At 43.1% G+C, this 20,841-nt stretch overlaps 1 protein-coding gene across 1 annotated transcript; it reads right to left on the bottom strand.

The window, feature by feature from the left end:
- Positions 1-112: 112 nt before the first annotated feature.
- On the bottom strand, positions 113-19,700 carry LOC147413373 (elongation factor 2-like). Its single transcript, XM_086480189.1, has 13 exons — positions 19,697-19,700; positions 15,212-15,327; positions 14,505-14,538; positions 13,621-13,782; positions 12,170-12,245; positions 10,278-10,383; positions 8,385-8,523; positions 6,973-7,012; positions 6,317-6,556; positions 5,665-5,803; positions 3,847-4,038; positions 2,491-2,623; positions 113-300 (listed from the first exon to the last, which is right to left on the bottom strand). The coding sequence occupies exons 1-13, from the start codon at positions 19,698-19,700 to the stop codon at positions 113-115; spliced, it is 1,569 nt and encodes a 522-aa protein (XP_086336315.1).
- Positions 19,701-20,841: the final 1,141 nt, after the last annotated feature.

Below are 20,841 nucleotides of genomic sequence, written 5' to 3'. Positions count from 1 at the left end.
TGTGTATTCAGTGTGACACTCGAAAAACTTTCCATTTCCCTCCTGGTTTTACGAGGATAAAAGTATCAGGGCAAAACTGGGCAGTGCATCACACAACGTGAAACAGCAGTGATTATAACTTATCTAGCGAGTTATCCAGAGGTGGAATACCTTCCTTCAAGCCTTTGCGTTTACATGTTTCAGCCACAACTTGCCACGGACGAGAATTTCCATCGCAAGGATCTCCAGGCAAAACCTGCCAGTGAGCAGAGAGGCACTGTGGAAAAGCCTGGCCACCAGATCTCAAGTCAGTGGTAAAACCTAGTGGGAAGGCAAAAATAAAAATTAAAAAATGGATGAGCCAGCTACAGGAAAAAATAAAACTGCTTTACTGTGAATTTCTGCATAGAAAAAACCCTAAAAAACCAGTACTGTTAGGAGACTGCTACTTTGCAGGTAATTCTTTCAAGCAGGTAAAAATGGGGCCAGCTGCAAAGAACTGCAGACAGATGTTGTGTGACCAGCTGGCAGTAAAAAGGAAAACAAAATTCAATTTAGATAGTCAGGAAAATTATGTTTCATATGTCTTGGGACCTGAACCGATCACCACCGCTCCGAGATATTAAGGGCGATGGTAAGTAGCACAGAAGTGTTAGTTTGGTGTTCAGAAGAAGTCAAAATGAGAAATCAAGTGCTAGTACCTGTTAGGAAAGGAACAGAAAGCAAAACGTTATGTCCAGTGAAAGCCCGCACCTTTATAATTAAAGTTGTGCAGCTGTGGTTGCTGTCTTATAAAAGCAGTTACTGCAGAAAAGGTTCAGGGCAGGGAATACAGACGACCAAAGAGCCCTGAACTGGCTCCCACGCCAGCAAGGCAGGACTCCTCAGCATGGGCGGAGCGGCAAGGCAGTAGGAAGGACACAGGGGGCTAAAAATTAAGCAACATGGAGGATGAAGTGGATAAAGATAGAAACAGGCTCATGCTCCTTTTTATCGATACAAAGGAAGCATTGGTTGAAGCCAGCAGGAGCCAGGTGCATGAGACACAAAAGGAGGCAGTCCTTCACACGTCGAGATCGGTGAAGTCCTTGCCAGTGCTGGGGGTGCTGACGTTTTACAGAGTAAACTCATGAAGAAATCCATCGAGGGTTACTGAATTGATCTAGAAACCACTTCTGCCCCAGGATGCCTCTGAAAGTGGTTATAAAAAAGCCACTGGGGAAGTTTGACACCAGCTTACCTTCTTCTTTCTCTTCCCTACGCGCTCACTTTCAGTCACTGTCATGAACAGGATGCTGGGCTACCGCGACATTTAGTGTGACAGCGCAGGAACTCCACATTTGGCTGAAGCTACACAGGAGTTTCCTTTGCCATCTCCTCATCTTCATAGCAGTGTTGTCACCTTCTCCCAGGTATTCAGTCCTGTGAAGAGCTGCTGCCTGTGAACTGCTTCTAGCCACTCGTTTATAGGTAAATTCTGGTATTTCCCCATGTCTTTAGATCACTGTTTTAGCACGGTTCAACAGCATCTTTAGCAAGGAACTAGAAAGGCAGTTTTGCAGAGTACAGATGTCAGTATGTGCTATGTGAGACTGACAGCCCAGTGTAATACATGTCCCACCCAGTCTAAGCTTACACTTCATTTTGTTTTTCCATGTTTGGAAAATGAGTGTCTTTATGAAAGTGTTTTAAGCTCTATGGAAACCTGGAGAAGGGGAAAAAAAAAACCCAAATACTCAAAACCCAGTCACACAAATGCATGTGTAAATTGTTCTTCTAAGAAGTCAAATTGCCAGGTTAGGCATCTCTTATTTCATCACTGATTATTTTAGCAGTCACCACACCAATGTACTTTGGCAAAGAAGCCCCCTCCAAAATAGAACATAGCATTTCTTGCAGTTTTACTGTGTGAAGAGTTCCACATGCGCCCCATGGAACTGGTAAACTTTCTGTCACACTGTCACAGGGTACTCTTGAAGTGCATTTTTAAACGGGGAGGAGGGAAATGGGACACACAAACAAACCACTGTACCGGAGAAAGGGCTTTGTACCACACTGAAAAAAGTTTCAGGGGCAGCAGAAGGTTCAGATTATTATTACAAAGGTAGCGTTAAGATTGGTAAGAGGGTGTAATGCCATTTAAGCTACTCAGGCTGGCACTCTGTCCTTCTTTTAAAGGTTCAGATCGGTACCAAATTTTCTAGCCTGCTGCTGCTGAAGACCAGTTCTTTCTTCCAGGCTTGCTTCAAAGGAAGACCTTGATTTAAAATGATGGAAACCGAATCTGGTGTACACTGAAAAGTCCTCACGTGCTGCCACATCTTTTGGCACCCTCTGCTGGCATGAAAGCCCAAGGGAGCAGGGTGCCAGGAAAAAAGGAGTGAACTGTTTGGTGCTAAAGGTGCAAAGGGGCATCAGGAAGAAGCTCGGAGCTACTAAAATGGGAATCCTTAAGTCCTGCAGAGATCTTTCTTCGATTGCAAGTAGGTAACAAAAGAAGCATCACCTTACCCAATGACTCGCCTACAGGTAGGTACGCCTTGACCACAAACACAGGAGTTCCTGCCGCTTGGGATTCTTCAAACACGTGTCCCCTTTTCCTGTTCAGCACACCACAGATCCCACCAACCACTTGTCCTGAGCACTGTAAAACAAAAAATGTTCTATCGAGTGACGTGGAAGGAGATCACCAGTTCTTAAAACACAGCCGGGCAGCGCTGGGCAATCCCTCTGGACAGCTCTCTTGATGCTTTTCTTGTGATGGCGCTGCACTCAGAGAAGTTTCCCATTACAGCCTGTACCGACCGTGCCGGGCTGTAGTTCACACACACAAAGCGAGGCATCAGTGCGGACGCACCGTGCCCTACCTGCAGCAATCGTTGGGCAGAGCCCTCCAGCGCTTTGTCATAAATGCATGTACCACAGGCTGCCAACAGAATACAGGCAGGATCTCACCATAACTTATCTTAGAACTCGCAACATGGCTGACAAGGATGATAAAAGCTGTACTTAAAAAAAACTTTTTTACTTAAAACTTGCTTAGAAACATACCGCTAAGGGTGCAAAACTCCACTGCTTTGTCACAACAGGCCTCACAAGTCCTCCACATGAAAAAATTCTCCGTTTTGCTGTTCTGCCCTTATTTGAAATCATCCTTGTCAGCCCTCATGGCTAAGACATTTTCTAAGCTACGGAGCTAGTATATTTCCAGCACTGCAGCCTGGAATTAATTTTTAAAGCAGGTTTTAAATATTCCAATTGCTTTTAAGACAGTTGAAACAAATTGGTATGTGAATAGCTGTACTTGGTGATAAATAAATACTTTTAGCATGGAATATATTTTCCAGGCTCTCTCATGGAAGAATTTAATTTACCAAGAAAATCCAGCTATCCAAAGGACAGAAGTTAATGTTTAAACAGCTCAAAAAAAGCTTATTAAAAAAAAAAAAAGGAAAAAAAAATCCTTGCTGCTCTTTCTGGTTATTTTTGTTCTCATGAATGGTTACAGTGACAGAAAGAACGGAGGGAAAAAAAAATCCCCAAATCATAAGTTTCCCAAAGGTACTGGCAATTCATAAAGGACAGTATAATTCACCTCCCCACCTACATTTTGCTGTTCCCATTTAACCTTTTCCTAACTTTGGAATTAAAAACCGCTTTGTAAACAAAGTCTCTGCATCACTGACCTAAAGGACATAGAGCTATCGTAGTTTCTTGGAAGAGAAGGTGGAAATATGATTATATATCTACCTGTTGCACCTCTGTTGTTGGCAGTGCTGGGTTAACGGTTGGACTCAATGATCTTAAGGATCTTTTCCAACCTAAATGATGATTCTGTGATCTTGTACGTAATACCCTGTTGCATACCTGTGTTTCTACCAGACAGATGGGCTCCATAAGCCTGTGTAAGAGCGGAGGCATACAGAGCCCTCCCCGCAGTAGGAATGATGTGCCCACCATCACAGTGAACTGCATCAGTGGGCAGAGCGACACCGTGGACATCAAAACAGTATATACGTGGATATCAAAACCTGTCATGTTCTCCTCACACAAGACACCCTGCAGTATTAAAAGGGGAAAAAAAAAGTGTGACACTGCTCAGGAGTTTCTAAGACACGAACCTTCACTTCAGCAGGGTTCTGGCCTGACTGAAGTAATTCGTGCAGGTGCTGAACAGCTGCAGTTCACAGAATCCCAGAATCACAGAAGGGTGGGGGTTGGCAGGGACCTCGAAAGATCATCTAGTCCACCTCCCCTGCCACAGCAGGACCACCCAGAGCAGGTCACACAGGAACGCGTCCAGGCGGGTTTTGAATATCTCCAGGGAAGGAGACTCCACAGCCTCCCCGGGCAGCCTGTGCCAGGGCTCTGGCACCCTCACAGTGAAAAAGTTTCTCCTGATGTTAATGTGGAACCTCCTGTGCTCCAGCTTGAGCTCACTGCCCCTTGTCCTGTCATTGGACATCACCGAGAAGAGCCCGGCTCCATCCCCCTGACACTCGCTCTTTACGTATTTATAAACATTGATGAGGTCACCCCTCAGCCTCCTCCAAGCTCAAGAGACCCAGCTCCCTCAGCCTTTCATCATGACGGAGAGGTTCCACGCCCTTTATCACCTCTGTGGCTCTCAGTTGGACCAAGGCAGTGTACACCATCCACACAGCAAAGTCCTTCTAGGAAGGACTCGAATGCTCCTCTAGCACTGGAAAAGTCACACTTGGAACTAGCATTAAAACACCTCCCCACAACAATGTGTTCATTACGTAGGTTGAGTGACATACGTTCTTCAGTGGGGACAAATTCCAAGTAGCCCACTACCCTGTTCTTAGCAGTTATTGACAGTTTCTAAAAGATTTCACACGAACAGAGCGCAGATACATTTCAGTAACACAAGATATGAGTACAGCGTACATAACCACACTTACCTCTTTCGCAGCCCACTAGAAACCAGCAACAACACTCTTGGATTTCATTTCATACTGGACACCTTTCGTGATGTCAGCTGTTTGGACCGGTACCATCAGGTCCAAAGCTCCAAACCTTACGAGCCTCAGATACATCCCACTTGTGTTTCTCTACCAGGTAACGAGCACACTGCTTCAGTTCTTGATGGGAACTCATTTCCCCTTTGATACGTCCCCTGCCAGGCCATCAGGAAAGGGCTGAGCCTTCACATACAGCCCGTGGTGTTCGTTGGGAGATTTGGATAAGCACACCCGGCTTGACTCTTCACCAACTGTCTCACAGTCAAATACAACCAGTTCTGATTCTGTCAAGTAGATCAAAGACATAAAAATTCCCAAGTACAAAGCGTGTCGTTTCCACATACCAGCCAAATGCTATTGAATAAACCGCAGCTTCTCCTCCTAAGGCAATGTGTTAATGTCGGGTTCACTCCGTCACCCAGGCATGCTCTGCTAGCTTCATCAGGAGGAATAACGGCATTTTCAGCAGCACATCTACTGTTACCATCATTGTTCAGGTTAGTTTTCCTGTTCACTGGATTTTCTTCACATATCTGTCTTGATTCTAAGCTCTTTCAATGAACTAATCAAGAATCCCTTTCATTACTTAATCAGGTTGATCTCTGAAAAAGTTTCAAATTGCTTTAAGGAAGTTGCTCTAAGGAAACCAACAACAGCAGATTAAGATGATATTTTCAAAGGTTAATATTTAGTCATATACCATATGCTGCAGTCCACAAAAATTCTCGAATACCTTAATTGGAATGCAAACATGATCTTCTTCCGGATCTTTAAGGCAAATTTTGAGATGCAGCTCCCCTCCTCCAGCAATGATGTGTTCAGCACTCTTCAGCAATACACTAGAAGAGGAAATAGTAGGGAGTAAACACTTTAAGAATTTGTTAGTTTTAACATAAACACACACAGACTAAATCAGAAAAATGTCAGATGCCAAAACCGCTCAACCCCAAGTACTCAAAAATTTGACAAATTTTCATCCCTATATTGTTTCCAGGAGTGCTCCAGAATGAATCTCCTCACCAACAAAACCGGGTACTCTCACATTAAAGGTAGGTACTTGAGCATTAAAAAAAGTGTCAGGAAAAGTACTGCACAAAACCCCAATGCTAACTGCTGCAGTCTGTGGTTTTGCTCAGCATCTTCCTATTCAAATGCTGACTGAACTTACCCGTATTTATCTTGTGTTAGCTCATACAATCACAACTGAAAACTGTTTTGAGCCTGCAGCCACGCCACTAGGTCACATAAAGAGCTCTCCGAGTTCAGTTGTATGCTTTGGGTACTGCACTGCAAACCAGTAGCTCTAAAGCTAAAACTCACAGCTAATGCTCACCTGAACCATAGGATCAGACCTGGCCAGATGCTTTAGACCTTCGCCTAGTTTTGGTACATCAGCAAGGTTTTTTGCTTCAAAAGCAACATGTACAAGTGGACTAACACTAGATTTCATCACTTGCATGTTGTGGGCGTGTTCGAAGGTGGCAACGGTACCCACCTTCACCAAAAAGCGGTCAACACCAACTAGACCAACAATGTTGCCACAAGGTACATCCTCAATGGGCTCAACATAACGACCCATCATCAAAATGGTTCTACAGAGGATGGGCAACAATCCCCGAATACTTGTTTTATCCTCAGCATTTCCAAAAGGCTAATAAGCCTTTTCACACAAAGGAAAGTTGTCTATTATTTGCCTATAATGTCTCTGGATTACTGATTTTATTAAACAGGAAAAGAAGACTCTTATAAAGAAATACACTCTTCATTTCATTAGAATTCCAAAAACTAAAAGCAAGCATTTGTTTTTGCATGCATTGCTATCCAAAAGTAATATACTATTTCCATCTATCTTTGAATGGGTTTTAGGTAAAGATCTTCTTTCTTGCCAGGTGTGTAGTTTGGTCCCATGATTCGAATATTCTGTCCAGTAGAAACAACACCAGAGAAGACTCACCCAAAGGCACAGAAACACCCCTTATCGGATGTAGGGACCATTTTGGAAACGTACCTCATCAGAGGGCCTTTGTTGGGATCACAGTTTTTGACACCTGCAATAAAACATGTATCCGCATCAGACGCATTTTCTGTGAGACTTCAAAACCTGGAACTATATACATACGATTCCCAGAATTCAGTGAACCTTATTAACAGCTCCTCTCCTTCCAGCCAGTAAAGGACAACTGTGTGTGGGCAGATGAATTATAGCTATGGTAGCTAACAAAGATTCTTTATTAAAGCAACGAGTCATCACGGCTGTTGTTTCTTTCAATACTGACACCTCTGTCAGTACTTGCCCAAGCTTCCCTCTTCCAGTAGGAGGGTCCATGTTATCACTAAATCTCTACTAATACGACCTAGCCCCAGGAAAAGGTCTGAATAGGAGGATTTAAAGATCCCCTGTAATCCATTAGAATCCAGAAGACAAAATACAGCACTAGAAGTTTGCGTCCTCAGGGATCTTATGGATGATACGGTCAGAAGCTGAACCTCCAAGCAGAAGCCCTGTTCTGGTCTGCGAGAAAGAGTTGACAGTTTATTAGAGGATTAAACACATGTGCCATCACAGATAAGCTTCTCTTCTGCTAAGACTGAACGTGAAAATTACTTCAAATATTATTTATTTATTTCAACATTTGTGGATTTCTGAGGGAAGTGACAAATCTACACAAATCCAAAAAAAAAATCCTCTTGAAAATAGCCAAGTTGATGATCATAGTACAGATGATCATATTACAGATAAATTCTTCAGAACTTAACTCCTTCCTACCAGTGTCAGGCCAACAGCCCTGTATTAGACTCAGATTCAGCTATTTGCTCTTTATCTAGTCATGATCTCGGCCACATCTTCAGACAACTGGGAGACGGTTCCATTTTTTTATCAGATAATCGTCCTCCATCTCCAGGGTTGCGAGTGAATCAGAGAACAGGAACAACATGTCAGCTACCGGGGGACATGTTAGAAGTGTCTGAAAGTACAGTATCTTGTTATGATTCTGACAGGGATTGAGGAGAAATCACAGGATTCACTAGAAGGCCATAAAGCTGCAGAGAGAATGAAGATAAAGAACTTGCTGCTCCATCCATCATCTACGACATGTCCAAAGGCTGGTACATACCATATTCCTGCTCATCTCAACCACTCGTTCTCCGAATCTAAAACAAATACAACGTTGTTTCAGACACACCAGCATCCAGAATATAAGGACAGAAAGCAACCCTTATGTGTAGTACCCCAAGGCTTTTTTTTCCTTTGCGTTCTTTCTCTTTGAAATACCCTGCTCAACAGAGTCCCACATTAGTAATTATCATTCTAACACAGAAACTTAATGTAAATTCATTTAAGGAGGTTTTACTCAGCTGTGCACTAGAGGTGCTGTATTTTTGACACCCCCTGATAAGCTGGAAGATTATTTTTTTTACCCATAGCAGCTTCATCGTCAGGTGGCCCCTCATAAAGAAGTTCACAGTGGTATTTTTGTGCTGTTACAGGGCAAAGTGGGTGAATGGTGATCATCTGAAGCAAGGCGTCTCCATCAGGCAGGCAGCCGTGCATCACAGCCTAGGGACGCAAAATTCACATCGTAGTTAAAGCTTGTTTCAACAAACATAATAACCGACCCCAAATAAACCTTTTGGATAGCATGTAGAAGGCTACACCTAGGGATGCAATGTAAAAAATTGTGACAGACATTTAAAATTTCCCTACGACTACTTAAATCTTGTTAAAGGCTGCGAGGAAAATACTTACCTAGAACAAGCAATTTGAACATAACTGTATGTTTGAATTACTGAAAGCCAGCACTCCTTGCATTCTTTTTTTTCCTTAGGCTAGTGACTTACATTTCAACAGACAGGTCAGAATTCTTGGATTATATTAAGCTCCTGAAATAAAACATGAACATTCCTCTTCTCTGCTGACAACAGATTACAACAGTAGAAAGAAAAAGGACCATGAATAGTCATATCCTATGGCTGTATCATCCACATATGGAAGATAAAAATAAAACCAAATGTTTCATTAAATCTCTGGCCATTTGCCACAGTGATGTGGTTGGATTTCCCTTATTATTCCAAGAAGTTTCCACATGTATCCCCTGGGCCCCCTTTCCGCACAGGTTTTAACACACCTGAGGAGAACATGAGTTAGCACAAGAACTGGATGGTTTCTGAAAGTCTCTGCTCTTAACATTCAGTGCTGCATAGAAAGTGATCACATGCTTTCAGACTTGGCTGACTCTTCAACAAGGCTGACGGGAACTCAGCAGTGTTCTCAAATATGATGGAATTTGCGAGAGCCAACCAGAAACCGTATTTCTGATTACACGGCCACCGCGCATATATGTGCCAACAGACACTTCGTATTGGCATCACATTTACATCTGGAGAAGAGGGAGGGAGGCAGTATTGTTGGGTTTTTTCCATGTATGAAACAAAAATGTTCTCCCTTTTCTTAAATCAAAACAGGTATGTCTCTTGTGTGCTGCAACACACTTAAGTCCTGTCACCTCTCCAGCAAATTCAGTGCAATACATTAGCAAGCACCTTATTTCAAACCATGGCATTCCTGATGCACAAATTAACCACTGACCAGGTTATAAAAAGACAATGAAGGTAAGTTTCTGTGGATTTTAGAAAGACATAAAAGACTGTTCTCATTACACAGCTCACAGGTAAGAAATGCTACCATGCTGGAAATTCTAATGAAGTAGAAAGGCCAAGTTACCTTAAGAAGGGATTTTCCCTGTTTATCTTGATCTTTAGATCTAGCCTGGTATCAAGTTTCTCTATCAGTTCGCCTGCCTCTTCTTTCTTAAAATTCATAATGGCATGAAAGATCTGAAAAAAGTTTATAGCGGCCAGAGTAAGTAATATAACAGGGACAGGTTTTGCTTACCATTTATCTTAAACATGTTGTACGTCTGAACACCCTCCGGTTTCTGTTTGGGGCTTCCCTTTGAGAAACTATTCGCAAGGATCATACAGCTCAAGATTCACAAATTATGTCAAATTTTCTAATTCTGAAGGAAATTGCAAATTCCTATCAGAAGAGGTTCACACACAAGACACACAAAACTTTCATCTAACGATATGCAGGATAGGTTATTTCAGTGGCCAGACCATTCAGATTTGCTGCCTTCTACTTCTCTCCCACCTTTTGCACATTTTTTTCGTACTGCAGAATTTTTCTACTCTCCTTAGAAAATATGGACCTACGTTATAAGAGGGATGGGTTTCCTAACAGCTAACTTGCTAAACTAGAAAGAGTCTCCCCTTATGCCCTTGCAATCAAATCAAGACGAAATATTGCTTTACCTTAAACACAGGATCCAGAACTAGCTGGCTAAATGTCCCTGGCCACTTCTTTCCATCTGGGCTAGTGGATGATTTGCTGAATTTTCCAGTTGCTGGATCAAAATACCTGAAGAAGATGTTTATTTTCACTCATCCAGTTTGAACTTGAGGAGTATCCACTTTTTCCTGCAAATTTCTGCTTAGTTATTTTTAAAATAAAACTTTGTAAAGATTCACATTTAAGCAGAGATTAAAATAGCAGAAGAGCAGCTAATCCTTATTTGAGTGTAGCAATAACTGTTAGATGTTTGGGGAGGCAAAGGATGGCTTTTTGTTTGTTGAGGTTTTTGAGGTTTTTTACTACACTTAAAAACACCGACTTCAATGTGCATTTTTAGGCTTTTACAAGAAACTAGGCACTGTAAGCAAACCCATTGCCAAGAACTCTCTTACTCCACACTGTTATCTATAACTGCCTTTTGAAGCCCTGCTAAAATAATTTAAATACCACACAAGATCAGTCTTGGAGTATCCCGTGAGCTAAATGAGTCAAGGTAGGTTAATTTACTGTAAGGCATGAGAAGACAAGCAAATGCACTGAGCTTTCACACATGTATAAAGCATCCAGTTAACAGCAAGTTGTGTACACATCTAATAGGTTAACTCTGTCGTTTATGAGATACAATTTAAGGTTAACTAAATTCACAGAAATACTCATTGCTATCAAAAGACTGGATTTGGTCACAGAATCACAGAATGTTTGGGGTTGGAAGGGACCTCGAAAGATCATCTAGTCCAACCCCCTTGACAGAGTAGGACTATCAATTTTGCTTATGCAGTTCAATAAAATGTTTTGTTATGTTTTTGTTATGTTCTGAAGTTCTGAGAGTCAATCTTCCCTCTCTGCTTTTACAGAGCAGGTTATCAGAGCTCACCATAGGAGGCACATACAGCGTATCGCCTTATTGTCTATCAGACACACAAATCATAGAATCATCAAGTGATTCTAAGACCTCTAAGATCATCAAGTCCAACCGTTAACCCAGCGCTGCCAAGGCCACCACTAAACCATGTCCCTGAACACCACATCTACAGGTCTTGTAAACAACTCCAGGGATGGTGACACCACCGCTTCCCTGGGCAGCCTGTTCCAGTGCTTGACCTCTCTGTCAGTGAAGAAATTCTTCTAATGTCCAAACTAAACCTCTCCTGGCATGACTTGAGGCCATTTCCTCTTGTCTTGTCATTAGTTACTTGGGAGAACAGACCGACCCCACCTCACCACAGCCTCCTTTCAGGCAGCTGCAGAGAGCGATCAGGTCTCCCCTCAGCCTCCTCTTCTCCAGGCTGAACACCCCCAGCTCCCTCAGCCGCTCCTCACCACACCTGTTCTCCAGACCCTTCACCAGCTTCGCTGCCCTTCTCTGGACACGCTCCAGCACCTCCGTGTCCTTCTTGCAGTGAGGGGCCCAAAACTGCACCCACCATTCGAGGGGCGGCCTCACCAGTGCCCAGTCCAGGGGCACGATCCCCTCCCTGCTCCTGCTGGCCACCCCATGGCTGATACAGGCCAGGAGGCTGTTGGCCTTCTTGCCCACCTGGGCACACTGCCGGCTCATGTCCAGCTGGCTGTCGACCAGCACCCCCAGGGCCTTTCCCGCCGGGCAGCTCTCCAGCCGCTCCTCCCCAGCCTGTAGCGCTGCTGGGGCTGTGGTGACCCAAGGGCAGGACCCGGTAATTTTGTTGTAAGAGTTCAAACTCACGTCTCTATCCTTCTAAGCTGCCTGTGCAAGCTCAGTGTTACAGAAGCACAAACTCAACATGCACTGGTAGGCACCACCGATATCCTTAGAGTGTCACTGCAGTACCTAAGCATGTATCTACTCTCATTCCATGTCAACTGTGTTACTTACCTACCACCCTCGAGTTTTTTCATCACATCTTCCACTTTCTTTGAACGCTCATCTGGAGGGAGTTGTCCTTTTTCACCTTTGGCAACAATTTGGTTACGTACATATCAGCAAACTGCTTCAGAGTAAACGCCCAGCCATGCAGACCAGAGCCAAACCCAGTAAATGGATCAATCTTTAAAAGTGGAAAAAAAGTGAATGCATTTCATAAAGCACTGATTTGAAATGTATAGATTGCTTTCAATGACAAGTAGGATCAGTAGAGATGCCAAATACTTTCTGAAACGTAGCCCAAGGATATGTTCCCCCTAAAACGGGTCTATTGAATATTACTTTGAAGCAAGAACCTTGCTTTGTCACACACAGTGTTTATAACAAAGGCTAAAATAAAAACTTGAGAAATATATTTGTAGAGTGCTAAGCTCAATTTAGAGGATTATGACTTTGTAAAGAATATTAACTGAATTGTTAATTAACTTTCTCTGGAAATTTAAATATAGGTGGCTCATTTCTGCCACACATATAAAACTGGTCTGACTTAAGAACGGCTGAAATTCATGGAATATAAGAATCAGGACTAAAATCCTAGCTGAGAGTCCTTTGTTCCAGTGATTAGATTAAGCTGCAGTCAATTTTAACATAAAACAAGCTAGTACAGGACAATCACATTTAAACAAAGGGAACCAGGTCTGAAAACTCTGGTGAGAAGGTCTGTCTTGGAACTATTTGGTGGAAAAAATAATACGTGAAGCAGCCTGATTCTGACAATTCCTTACTCTAAGAGCTGGACCACCAGAGAAGACTTGCAGTTGACTGTTTTTTTTATTTTACAAATCTCAGCTGCAATACTGGAAATATTATTTGTCTTTTTACTTTCAAACCATCCTTCCAGAGATATCCAGCGTATTATGATATAATTACTGGTAGTATAACAGAAAGTTACATCTTCAGATCAGAAAAGAGCAAATTAAATGTCTTATCAAGCAGGAATAGCAGAAAGGCCATGTTTCTTGTCATGTATGTGACATAAGCAGCAAAGTCAGGCACAGAAAGCTAATCTTCTGGCTTCTGGTCCTTTGCCTTAAACTTCAAACCATAGCTTCCCTTCAGCAGTTTGCCCCAGGCAAATGTCTGACATTTGATGTTTGAATGACACTGAGGAACCAGCTTGAGCTTACACATTTTGCTAGTGAGAAAGTATCACTAGAGGACGATCTGCTGTGTGAATTCTCTCCTCTCTCCTAGGAGCTTTCGCTCCCCTGTTCGCTGGTCTGAAATAATATCCCCAAAAGAAAAAAGGATGAAACAGTGGGAGTGGAAAGGGACTGAAAAATGGCTCCTTCAGGTTGGCCAGAGATCTGAACTGCCATAAATGTACGCAATTGTTTCATATCAAGGCTTGTATTCTCCAAAATAGGATTTCAACCACAGCAAAGTTTTAAAGTTTTCTTTACCATAATTACCCATTGTTCCAGTTTCACCCTCTCCATAGGTGGAAATGATGACATCGACATTTTCCACAGGCTCCAGCTTCAATCCCAGCAGGGCACGATCCATTTTGTCCATCATCAGTAATGGTTTGATACGTTCTGCTGTAGCCTGCCGCAGAATAGTCTCTGTACACAAACACCTTAAAATATAGAAGTGCAATTAAAACATGCATTATATATATGGGCAAGATCTCTAATTTATTTTGTACACTGGTGACTGGGAAATTCAAACTGGGAATTAGGTGGGAGTCTTAGCGCTCCCCGAAACCATCATTACTTAGTTGCACGTATCGCTCCATTTTCTACCTGAAAGAGGAGAAGAAGGACAGGCAGCTCCACTCCCTAGGATTTTACTGAAAGATTGACTTTATTTCCTCACTTACTCTACATTCAACCCACAAGTTGGATACGAGTGGATACAGTCCTCTAAGATACAGGAAAGGCCACAGACTACGACTACAAATCAGAATTCATACCATTCGTAGCTAAACTTTCACAGAAAGAAGCTTCTTCCATCACTCATGATTTTTTTTTTTTTCATAAGAGGAAGAAAATAAAATGCACGGCAGCATTTCTAGTTAGAAGAGCATGCTTACCTGAAACACAGTCAACCACAATGAGGGCACCCTAGGTGGCACAGAGAGCTGCTGTAACTTCAGAGGAGAAATCAACATGTCCACGTCTTACTAACATTAAGTTAATAAGAAAACCTGAACCATCCCTACACTGTTTGATGAAGGTCAAGTTGTCTGAGAGTTCATAATACATAGAAATTGCCTGTAAGAGAAGACAATCCATTTTAATAATGTCGTAATGTTTCACAATCTGCATTGGTCAGGCAACTATACCTGCTCCATTACAGTGCCAGTATTTCTTGACGTACTTAAAGGAAAAAACACAAGAAGACTTCAATATTTCAATTTATAAAGTTCTTAGGATCTAAAATTCTGCTTTGGGTGTAATTAATTTTTATTCTTATTCAAAATCAGCACCTCAAGATAGCAGTCACAAAAAATAATATCGCCGTCAAGACACCTGTAGAGTCACGCTCCAAATCACTTTACAACTTGCTACCGTTGCAGTTGTAGGTATCAAAGACAGAGGTGACAATAACTAGACACAGCCCACCACAGTGGCTTGGAGGCACAGGGTATTAGTCTGCAAGCAATCCAATAAAAATGAAGGTTACTAAGAATCTTTCTGAAAGCGCCTTTCACCATACTGAAAAGTGGGTAAGAATGGTTGCTAGATATCACTTAAAAGCTCTACTCCAATATTGCCCAGATTGCACTCTGAAGACTGTGAACTTCTGTTCTACAGCGCACAGCTTGATTCACATGTCAACTTAAAAAAGATCTGACAAGATGCAAGGCTTTGAGCAAAACATTTTTCTGTCTTCAGATTTAAAAAAAAAAGAAAAAAAAAAAAAAGGAAAGATACAAGCAAATTCTTACGTAGACTTGATTGTGATACATCGTTCTTGCTCATCTTTCCGCGTGTCTGTGAATCATGTTTCTCCAGCTCTGGCTGAAGCGATGATGCCCGCTTTACACACCAAGGAGTCCGTCAAGGTTGATTTGCCATGATCAACATGAGCAATCACAGACATCTTCCTAATACCGGAGACTTCTTGTCCATGATTGCTCGGATCTGGTCTACTGTGAAATTCACCTGGATGGAGGAGGAAAAAAAAGAAAAGAAAACCAGCTATTGCTTCCTTTTAAAGTACACAGATGTCTGTGTGAAATTTTAAACTTTTACTATTTGTTATTAAATTCACAATCTGAAGAAGAAATTAAGTTGTTCATACTTTTTTTTACTTAGCATCACAAACAGTTCACATTTTTGGCATGTTTTTGTAAGTACGAAGAGCGGAGGCATAACTTAAAATACAGCTCAGATTTCGTATCACTAAATGTCAGCTACCACAAAAACGAAGAATCCACCTGCGGAGACAGAACAGCTCATCCCTGCCAAATGTTCCAGGGGGGGTTAGCACACAACTGCAAGCTGCAGCTTTCATCAGAGCTTCTGCACCCATCCTTCTCCTCTCCTCCCACCACTGCCCCTCACTTTGCCAAGTCCTCCTCCCACGCCCGCTCTCCATCTCCCAGGGCTTTTCGGGTGAGCCACTCTTCCTGGTTCACAGAAGAGCCTGGGTCATCTCCTTCTGCGGCCAATATACCAGCTCTAGAAACTGGCGATCCAGCTCAGTCAAAAACCTCTTTAAAGACTTTAATTAGTCAGGTGCAAAATTTTTAGAGCCCCTCCCACAAATGATATCCCAGAAATAAGTTTTTCTTATTTCCATAGATCTCTTGCTCAGAACAATCCCCCTCCTTCAATTTGCAGAACAACAAAAAAAAAATCTTGACCCTCAGAAGCCCTGGTAATTACCCATTAAACACATGACAACTTAGCAAAGGAAGATGAGATCTTACTAATCTCGGCCTCTCTCATTCTGTAACGAGAGTCACCTCTAGGTCACAGGAGTGCAGTTAATGTAGTTATTCTTGCAAATCCCTTTAATGCACGAAGTGTTTCATAGGGACACGGAAGAAGACAGAATTGGGAGAAAAAAACGATGGGGAATATTAAACAAACAAACACAAAGATCACATACCACATCAGTAGTTTATACTAGGTGCTCAAGTGAAGAAAAATACACCATAAGAAACACTTAAACAGGTTCCTCATCCGTGTTGGAGTTGCAAATGACACAAAAATAATGAAACATGCATTTCTGTGGCTACACCAGCAATGGTTTCTAACACAGTCTGGGTTTAAACGAGTGCATCTGAACACAGGAAACCTGTCTTTTTTCAAGAGTAAGATATTAATTAAAAAAACCCCAACCCAGCCCAGCTCAAAATATACGCAGGAGACAAAACAAGGGTTTTTTTTTTTTTTACATGAACAAGTACACTTCTGATATATATCTTATTACTGCATATTCTCATACTAAATTTGGATCTTCAACTTTTTCACTATCTTCTGAAGGAAATAGTTCTTACTAAAAAAAAAGGAATACTTCTAATTAAAATAGCCAAGTTCTTTTTAGAGAAGAGAAATATCCAAACTAAGCAGCAGCCTGGCCTCTTCCCCCAAAAATGTATTATTTCCCACTGTCCCCTACATCTAAACTTTCTTTCCTACCCCAAAGTCTGCAATGGAGAAAACAACCAACTCATCCCCTTTTTTCTCTGCTAAAGAAAATTTAGTGCAAACAACAAAATTTTCAGATTATGCTTATGGTTTTGTCAGTGATCCAACTCAAATGAAGGCAATTCATTTCTGCATTTGTTCTGTCACTTTATCCTTCAGTTTAATAAAAACCAATATTTCTTTTCTAGTACGTTCTAGGGCGGCATGGCATCCGAAATCTCACTCATAGCAAAATTTACATACTACTTCTGAGACCTTGAAATATTTCATTCTCCTCTTTCTTTTCCATTTAGAGAAAACAGCAGCACTATTTTCTACTTTTATAATTTTCCCTGTCTGTAAATTGTGCTGTGCTAAACACAAAAAACCAGTACTCTTAGTGAGAATTGAGCATAGTGCTAGAGCTGTGCTATATACCCTTATCTCATAATGTAAACAAATACTTCAGTGTTGAGGAATATACCTGCGTGCTCTTTGTATTTGGTAATTATACACTTTCTTAATGAAACAAGTGAAATTTACTTCTGATAAATATTTAACTAGCACAGACATCACATTTTGAACTGAAACCTGTATTTTCCCCATTGTCTCCGAGTTTCCAATACATTTACATACATAGGCGACATTGTAGCTGTCTTTTAGGGCAACAGGCAGAGATGGCCATAACTGTTTATTTCTTCCCCATATTTTAAGCATACAGGCCTCCTACACAAGCCCATTGACATTAATTCTAAATATAAACGTCATGCACATGTCCCTCTGACAGGACTGGATGTTCTCCTACAGACTCTCGAAGCTCATCATACAATCTGAGAAAGGATGGCATTTGGGTTGTAAAAATCTCGATTTGTGCCCCAAAACAATGGAGCCTTACCCTCCAGCTGGGATAATTATGTCCCACTGTTACAAAAGTAGAATGAAAAATGATACGCGGAGTGACAGCTACACAAAACGTGGATGTAAAATGTTAAGTTTTATGAGTTTAGTTGCTTGGTGTTTCCAGAATTTATTAATTAATTAATAAGTGGTTAATATATTACCATTACTTTGTGGTGGAGCTGGAGCAACTTTGGTTTGAGATGGAAAAGAGTCACCAAGTCCTGGTGAAGAAACAGAGAGCCAAGAAGAACAAGAGAAGAGGAGAGTCAGACAGGACTCGGGTGGGGGATATGGCAAAGGACAAGGGAAATCTACAACCAAATTTAAGGGACTAGATGGACTGTGGGACCCAAAGCTCTACAATACTATACCTCAAAAGAAGTCATCAGAGTCAAGGAGGTAGAGGCAGGCCTCCGTAAGCGAACCTCAAAGCTTGTGCTGACAAGTCTCATGGCAAGCCAGTGCCAACAAACACAAACGTATTTTTATTTCAAGTTTTCCATCCTTTTGCTTAACTACAAGACTGCATCCCTTCCCAGAAACTGAAGGTCTGGTGTCTTAGATCTTCCTGCATTAGTCCCTTTTGCCAGGCCTACAACAATACAGCACAGCTGGGAACGAAGCTTTCAGCCTGTAGGAAGTTGATACCAAGAGCCAAGTTTAGGTAAGTGGCACTGGTTCATCATTGTTTGGTTCATCCCTTCGCCTAAATGGGTATTTTTAAGAGTTTAACATTGTTACCTCACTTTTAATTCACTTTGTTGTATCACAGCAGCTGTTCTTGTTAATATAACTGGGTATACCATTCTTAAGTTTCTGCTAATTAGCTTGTTAATAAAATATAGTATACCAGAAAAGATCAAGAGCTCAATTCAAGTATTAATATTAATGTCTTACCAGGCCTTCTGGTAGGAGCTTCAGGATTATGTATTAGTAAATGCCATCCACTTCCAAACACTTTATTTACCATGTCATTTACACGAATGCCGAAACAGTTTACCATATGTGCTGTATTGTAACAGGGAGAGGCACTGCCATCACGATTTCTTTTCGTCATAAATACAACTGAAAACACAAAGCCTGATTAAAAATTAATAGCAATTTTAATTTTAAATGTTTTTCATTAAAGAGCTGTTACACATTTTCTGTTCCGCTGTGGCAGACAGCAACAAGATCAAAGGTATCTTGCTATGAAATGCTTGCTGCACAGGGGTTAAGGTCTTCTGTGTGCAATGGCAAGCAAAAAAAACAGAGATGAAAGCAGTATTTGTGAAGTGAGAAACATCACCGCTTTATTACAAACCGAACATCACTTTTGCCAAAACCCTCAAGTTCCATAGCCACTACAGCCAGAAAATGACCTTGCTTCTTTTGACTGCCGCATTACATCATTTGGGTAGCCCATACTGCAGTGTTGCTTATCCCCAGCTATCAGTAACGCCTCCACAGTAGACTGCCTTCCTCTTCTGCAGGGCATCTCCTCCTTTTAAAGATGTTCAAATTCTTATTGTAATGAACCATTACATAGCTCCAATCCAGAAACACATATTATAAAAACAAAGAAAAATGAAAACACTCATTGAAGCTGACATAGGTAACTAGAATGTCCATTGCAGTTAACAGTAACACATACACAATGAAAAATTACAAGAATTTAGAAGAAAAGGAAAGAGTTCCAATAGCATAAATTATCAAGAAATGCGAAGATGTACAAACACGGGTTTATCACAGAAACAGGCTGGTAAATTCCTATTCACTAGAATAAAAAGAGGCTCAAAACAGGTGAAACACATTACCAGAACCGCAGCGATTTAAAACAACGGAGCAGACTTGCCAAGGTGAAAAATAATTCAAACCAAAACAAACCCACCCTGTGTTGTTTCCAACAGATCGATTTCCCTGAGAAAATGCTGCTGATCTGATTCGGGTCACACGAGGCTTCCTTCCTCAAGACCCGAGCAGCGGGGCACTGTGCAGTACATTTCTTCACACATACCCATCGCCTTTCCCAAGCGTCACTGGAGGCAACGCTTTTATCTCCCACCCTTATAAACACAGATGGTCAGGGTTTAACCCCAAAGCTTGAATTCGCTACGCATATTGGTGGGCAAAACGTAGAGAAACGTTCAAATCCGTGACCTACACTGACAGGGCGCGCTCCCCATACCTGCAAAAGGAGGAGAAAGAGAAAAGCACCGGCACCCTCCCTACCCGTGCACCTGGCACCCTTCTAATAAAACAGTATGGTGGGGGATAATGGCAAATAAACAAGCTCAGCAGTGCCCCAGTCCCGCGGCCGGGCAGAAAGGGACGCGGTCAGCACCGCCTCAGCGCTACCGGGGCGCCACCGCCTCCCCGGACTCCTGTCAGCACCGGGAGGGCGGGAACCGCCTCCCCCACCCCCGTTCCTCGGCCAGCCCCCAGGGCTGAGAGAGAATAAAGAGAAACTCCCCAAAAATAATCATTCATGCTCCGGCGAGGGGCCAGCTGGGCTGGCTGCGACCCGCCGCCCCTTTCCCAGCCCGCTGCGCCTCAGCGCCGAGGCGAGAAAGATGGCGGCCGCGCCCACCCGCCCGCGGCAGCTGGCCCCGGCAGAGCCCGGCTGCCTCAGAGCACGGCGGCGGGTCGGTGGCTGGGGCGGCACCGCGACTGACCTGGCCTCCGCCTCGCGGGAGCACTCACCGTCGTGGCGGCGGATGGCTCCGGGTCTCGCCTCCGCCGGGCTGCGGGAGGCGGCAACGAGCCGAGATCAGCCGTAGTCGGGCTTAAGCATCGCTCCCCCCGCCCCGCACTCCCCAGCTTGGCCGGCGCCCGGTGTCTGCCGAGGGGCGGACGGCCTCCCCTCACGGCGGCGGGGCCGGGGGCGGGTTGTCCCGGCGCTGGTTTAGCCGCTGCCCGCTCCCGCCGCCACCGCTCCCCGGAGGTGCCCGCCCGCGGCCAGCCTCCCCGCCCGCTCCTCCCCAGAGCTCTATCCCGACGGTGGCCCCTCTAACGCCGCCGTGACCCCCAGTCATCGCCGAAGGGTCTCCCGCGACCCTCAGAGGGGTGGCGGCTCGCGGGGGTGGCGGAAGGGGACGGGACCCCCAGGAGGGCGCGGGGAGGCGGTGGCAGGCTGGCCTCCACCACGGGGGCTTACGGTGT

The sequence above is a fragment of the Leptosomus discolor genome, chromosome Z, assembly GCF_034619465.1.
Source record: "Leptosomus discolor isolate bLepDis1 chromosome Z, bLepDis1.hap2, whole genome shotgun sequence".
NCBI lineage: Eukaryota > Metazoa > Chordata > Aves > Leptosomiformes > Leptosomidae > Leptosomus > Leptosomus discolor.
The sequence above is the reverse complement of the archived record's forward strand: the minus strand, read 5'-3'. Positions and strand labels throughout refer to the sequence as shown.